This window comes from Mesitornis unicolor, unplaced genomic scaffold, assembly GCF_000695765.1.
Source record: "Mesitornis unicolor isolate BGI_N332 unplaced genomic scaffold, ASM69576v1 scaffold14423, whole genome shotgun sequence".
In the NCBI taxonomy this organism is placed as follows: domain Eukaryota; kingdom Metazoa; phylum Chordata; class Aves; order Mesitornithiformes; family Mesitornithidae; genus Mesitornis; species Mesitornis unicolor.
In genome coordinates, this window is record NW_010175429.1 from 16,064 (window position 1) to 22,217 (window position 6,154).

The 6,154-nt window shown below is 51.5% G+C and overlaps 1 protein-coding gene across 1 annotated transcript; it reads right to left on the bottom strand.

Annotated features, from left to right (window-relative positions):
* Positions 1-1,900: 1,900 nt before the first annotated feature.
* On the bottom strand, positions 1,901-5,799 carry LOC104538254 (alpha-1-acid glycoprotein-like; the record flags this gene model as incomplete). The annotated part of the gene is made up of 5 exons (XM_010181397.1): positions 1,901-2,017; positions 3,733-3,836; positions 4,659-4,769; positions 5,425-5,498; positions 5,669-5,799. Coding segments are annotated over 5 exons (537 nt in total), but the record flags the coding sequence as incomplete, so codon positions are not given.
* Between the last annotated feature and the right edge of the window lie 355 nt (positions 5,800-6,154).

Below are 6,154 nucleotides of genomic sequence, written 5' to 3' on the forward strand. Positions count from 1 at the left end.
CACGTGTCTGCATCCCTTTCTTGATACGGTTTAGTGGTGCTGTTTGTGGCCAGGCTCTTCCTGGGGTGGTTCTCATCAAGGATGCTGATGCTGGGGATGATTCTCCCTATGAGAACCTGGGGAAGCAGAATTCTTCTTAAAGACAAAACCAGCAAACCTGAGATGAAGGTGAGTGACGGTAGCGATGGGTCGGGGATGCTCAGATGCTGTTAACTCATCTCTGGGTGCTGCTGGACTTTGCTCATCTGTGCAGTATTTGTAGCTCACCGCTAAGGGAAGCGTTTTCTCAGAAAAGCTGGAAACTGCAGTCCAAGCCCTCAAAGGAACCTGGCTTATAGGGTTTTCAAAAGAAAGGCTTTGCACAAGTCTTCCTTCAACAAATAGAAACCCAGCCCAAGGAGCCATCCTTGAAGGTCATTCAGGGGCCGTAGCTGGTCGTGCGAGTGGCCTCTGATTTGGTTAACAAAACTTGCTGCGGGGGCCAGACTGGCTTTGTTGGTTCCTTACGTCTCCGACTGTAATTCAAGGCTTTTATTCAGCTATAAATCTACTCATAAAGTCTGGGTCCTTGTAATCTGAGCCACTGCTTTCCAGTGGTGTCAGCTATGGTCAGCTGAGACGCTTATCGACGCGCTCTTGGATTGCAGTGCTCAGGGCTGCTGGCACCTTCCCCTCTCCACTGCTCCCTCTCCTGCCCTTTAACTGTCTCACTCCTCGAGCTGGGGGTTCTGTTTCAAGTCACAAGCTGATAAAGATGTGTCTGGAGCAAGGGCTGACCAGGTACCTGTGCCCTGAGACCAGGAGGGAATTGGCTCCACTTGACCTTGTAAAATTTGATTTTGCTACAGGAATCGGGCCAAAGGCTCAACACTGAAACACCGCACAGTAAATCCTGCCCAGGGCACCCTGGTGCTGCATTTGGGAGGAGCAGCTTTCTTCTTTGCTGTGCTCCCTCCAGCTTTTCTCTTGTTCTTCCTTTTTAAGGAAGAGAGATATTTTCAGTGCTTAATTACTAGGTTAGAGCTGAGACTGAATTACTCTCCAGGCACAAAGCAGGAGCCACCTCTTTTTAAATTCTCCCCACTTTCATGCACAGTGTTATGGTGCTTTCCTCCCTTTGGGGCTGGGGGTGTGATGAGATGAGGGGTGTGTGAGGTGCCTGATGAGTGCAGGGGTGTACCAGAGGCATGGGCAGCAACGTGAATCTTGGCACTCGAGCCTTCTCTCCCCCAGGCTGCCAAGCTTATTGGGAAATGGGGAAACATGACCTTTCTCTTTAGGGAAGTAAAAATCCAGCCTGGATTGGGTTAGCACCCCTCCCTTTCTGGCAAGAAGATTATTTAATTTGTCAGTGTCATCGTATTATGTTGCAAACCTTGCTGTGGATGAACGTCATCGGGGAGCTCTTGCCTGGTCCAAAGGATTTGGGCAGGAACATCTGCCCCATTTGGGCTACCTCTGGAGGTCAAGCTGCTGTCAGGGGCTGTCGCTTCTAGGTAAGTACCCGCTTCCTCTCAGCCCGTACAGTTAAAGTTTCCAGCCTTCTATAGATTCGTTACTCATCAAATGCTTGGCACACCCATTTAAAATAGTTAATGGTTGCCCTCCTCTGGTGAGCCTCTATTACTGCTTCATTGAAGTACCGCGTTTTCAGTACAGCGCTCTTGCCCGCCTGGCGTGAGGCTGAGCAGGCTGAGTCAGCGCTGAGAAACCTTACACGAGTCCCCTTGTTTTGCATCCCTCATTGCTTAAGCTTGGCTTTCCCCGACTCCCAGTTGAACTGAGTGTTCAATTTCTATTTGCAATCCCTGCTTTTAGTCTCTTCTGAGCCCCTGCTCTCCAGCATCTCAGCAATAAAATGCATCGAACCTGAGGAAAGCATTTATTGCCTAAGGTGGCATCAGTTACCCGTGCTCCCAGGCTGGCGGGTACCTGGAGGAGGTGATGCTGTGACCGCAGTCGTGGGCTCCATGTGTGGGCTGTTTCCTTTTTCAATTTCTTTCACTTGACACAGCTCCTTCCAAAACACCAATAACAAGGTAAGTGCAACAGTCAGTGCATCAGCAGGAGAGAATGTACTGAAGAAAGGGGTGTTTTCATTTTTATCTGATTATCAGTCCAAGAGGATCTAGAGAAGCTATGGGCTTCCATGTGCTGCCCCAGTCACCGGTGCTGCTTGCTGGGATGTGGAGCTGCTGCTGGTACCGTTTTCCACCCCTGTGCTCTACCAGGTTTCTGGGGCAAAGCTGTGCTACGCTGTCAGGTCAGCGACTGTGCTCTGAACGAAAGGGGGATTCAAACTTTTTGAGAAATAAGGAAGAAGCTCATGCTGCCCAGGCACTCAGAATTAGCGTGGTTTAGGCTCTGCTAATGCCTCAGGCTGGGGCAGGGGTCTCTGAGCCTCTGCTCACGTCCATCTCTTTCAGCCTGCTGACAAAGGTTCCCAAAATCTGTGTTTAACTGGTTTCATTTTACTCTTCAGATGCAGTATCCAACCTCTTGGCCAGGCACAAAACCATTCTCTGCTAAAAGCAATTGCACCAGAACTTGTAAGGACAAAACAGTCCTGACTATTCCACTCACCTTACCTTTCTCTGAACTTCATTCATCCTGCCCAAATTTAAATGTGATCCAGAGGCCTCTGCAGCCCCCTCGGTCAGCAGCTGCCTGTTATTAATTTGAGGGAGCTGGGCCCTGCCTCCCAGGTGCTGCCCATTGCCTTAATGGGGAAAGGAGCCCTGCCCCACCGTGAGGGTTTTGGTCTGTGCCTGTGTCCCTGTCTCAGTTCTCCTGTGGGGATGGTTTTGAAAGAAACATTTTGAGGCCAGTTGGGGGTTATGCTGGATCCAGTCTGTTAGCTCTGAGCAGGGGTTTGGGTGCCTCTGGAAGCTCAGAGTCTCTTGAAGTGGATGAGAAAATGGCCAGGATGGATCAGGTAAAGGTAAGATGTTTTTCACCTTCACTTTGCAAAAGGGAGCCTTGTCAAGCTGGCCTGGGGACTGGGTTATCTGTAGGATAAAATGTCCAAAACCAGGTAGCAGGGCTAGGGCTGGGTCTGGTTAATCTTTTGATGGGAAAATTAAAGGGAAAAGTTTGGTTTTGTGGGAGTGGATGGTGTTGCCTCTTTCCCCATGTCCCACGGAGCTGGGAGCTTGGGGCTGGACCCCAGCCCAAAAAGGAGCCTCTGTGCTGGACACCCCCACGCTGGGGCAGGAGGAGGACTGGCTTGTGCAATCTTCCTGAACCCTGTTTTTGGCCAGCCAGGCTGTGAACCTGCTCATCTCACAGTGCCTTGGGGTGCCAGGAAAGCAAATCCCGATCTGAAAGCAACCCAAGGTTTTTAGGGGTTCGTGGCTTTGGCTGCAGAGGGACTGTGCAGCACCCCAGGGCATCGGCCCCTTGCTGCACCTCCTGGAGGCCTCAGGCCTCTGCTGAAGGGGAGCAAAATGAGGAATTTCAGGGCAAAAACTCCCATGCTTTAGCTATCTCAGATGCTCAGATGCAGGAATTTGGGGAGTCACGTATCTGTGTAGGGGTGTGTGTGTGTTATTTTAAACCCCCATTGCTGTCAAAGCAAGCCTGTACTTACTGTGTCCCCTAAATAATTTCCACCACCTTGAAACTCTCTATCTGAGACCCCAGTTTGGCAGCTGGAGCTACAGCCCAGGGTCTTGGCACCCCTGGCCAGGTGGAGGCTCTGCCGACCCTTGCCCACTGTGAGTGCCCACGTACCGTTCTCCACGGCGCGTACACGATCTCCTCTTTGCTCAGGCCCAGGCACTCAGCGTGGTGCTCGAACTCTTCCTGGTCAGCTGCACTCACGCTCAGGTTTCGGGCTGGGAAGGGAGAAGCATTTACCAGGCATTAGATATGGACCAGAGGCCTCGTATACCTGAACAGAACTGACCTCCAGCATCACTGTTTTTAAACTATTTTCCCAATCAGCTCTGGTCCTCTCTGCTTTAAGGGGTTTCGGGGTAGTCTTTGACACTTTTGGGGCATTGGGAGGGACTCCTGAGTATGGAGGCAGTTTTGTATATGTGTCTTCACACTCCTAAGCAACTGCTTTGCTTGGAAGGGCAATGGGAAGCCTTATCTGGGTCTAAAATGCTGCATTATGGGGTTGTGGGTAGATCAGATCACTTTTTCCCTGTGCCAGTACTGCAAAGCCCCGTGCTCTGCCCTGGGAGGTAAGCACCAAAAAATCACGTTTGACTTGAAAAGATTGGAAATGCTGCGTTATGGGGTTGTGGGTAGATCAGATCATTTTTTCCCCATGCCATACTGCAAAGCCCCGTGCTCTGCCCTGGGAGGTAAGCACCAAAAAATCACGTTTGACTTGAAAAGATTGGGATTTTATGACGATATCGATGCTGAATTGTATTTGCTTCCTGTTCTTTGAATGTTTATGGTGTAAGTGGGTTTTGTCTTTAACTTGATCTATCTGCTCTGCCAAGAGATTCAGGTTTTAATGGGGCTTGTAAATCCTGCTGTGACCCTTGGAGCGGTGGTCTCAGGAAAATCGCAAAACTGTTGGTGAAACCAAGTTTCTGTGTGGTTGTATCTGGTAATTTCATGTGCGTGTTTTGGTGTTGCACCAAAGTTACGTTAGGTGTTTTGGTGTTGTTTTAAGTTAGGTTAGGATGGAGTTTGCGTACCGTAGAGATACAGTCCCAAATATGTCCTTTCCCTCTGCAGTTGGTGCTGGATGAGTAGAACGTCTTCAGAGCTGAGGTTCATCAGCATCCCCACGGTTTGATGGGTCTTGGCTTTGAGAGAACAGAATTGGTGTTGGGAAGAGCTGCAATACTCAGATACTCAGTGCTGCAGCAGCAAAAGGTTGGGAAGAGCCGCGATACTCAAATACTCAGTGCTGCAGCAGCAAAGCCCACAGCCCAGGTACGGGCAATGCTCACAGCCCCTGGATCTAAGGTGGTGTGAGTTGATTGGTGCTGGGTTAAATTGAATTCTTAAAGGTGGGCCTGGGGTGTGGAGGAGCCAAAGTCACCCAGCGCCTGTCCTGGTGCCACGATGGCGCTCAGGGAATGGACGGGTCTGCCTGCCCCCCAGTGCCCAACCTTGCAGTTTGGGGGGCTGTAAAAATGGGGAGAAACCGCCCCCTGCTTGCAGTGATGCTGACTTGACATAGTACAAACTATGTCTCTGGGGATTGCAATTCCCACCCCAAATGGCTCCCACACCCTTTCCTCAGTCATTCCCCTTGCAATGGGAACAGGTTTGTATGGTGCTGCTTTGTGGGGCTTAGACTCAGGGTGCCCCCCTTTGGGGAGCTGTTTGGAGTCAAATGGACAAAGGGACCTGGCAATAGAATGCTTCACATGATGTAAAACATGGACATGGGCCTTCTGCGTATCTCAACCCATCGTGATACCCCTGCTGCCTGTGCCCACCGGTGCTGCTCACCGTGCTTCACCAGCGTGGTGTTACCAGGGACAATTTCGAAGTAGGTGGAGTTGTTGGTGAGACACTGGTCCCCCCTGGAGAGAGACAGGGGATGGGGGTGAGGCGGGGAAGAGGAGCAGAGACCCCCACCCTGGGCTGGAAAGGACCAGCAAAGACCCAGACCTGGCCCTGACCATGACCCTGGCCTGGAGCACCTGTCCCCTGCCACGGATGGGAATGCAGGGGAGGCTCCTTACCCGGCCACAAAAAAAAGATGAGCAGCTCCTCGCCGGTGCTGGACTCCACGTGGAGGTGGCCGTGGTCGATGAGCAGCATCTCCAGGAGGTGCTGGGGGAACTGGGCGGCCCCGGCCACATAGAGCCACGTCCCCAGCAGCTGCAGGGAGAGAGGGGCAGGGTGGTGAGAGCTGGTGGGTTTGCAGGGAGAGAACTGGGGAAGAGATTGCCACCCTCCCCATGGTGAAATTGTTATTTTTGGCCTTTGTCCCCTGCTGGTTCTCCTACTGGCAGCAACAAAATGAAAGCAGTGCAAACGCATGGGGGAAAAATAAAATATCTGACTGTGGGCATTGGGAAACAGCGCTGGTGTTGTCTGTGGGTGCCCCTGCGCTGCTGTGGGAGATTTGCAACAAAAATTACCCAACCGGACTGCTCTGTTTTGCTGTCATCTCTGGGACTTGCTGATGGACAGTGGAAATACAGATGTGCTATGGGGGACAGGAGAGGGTTTC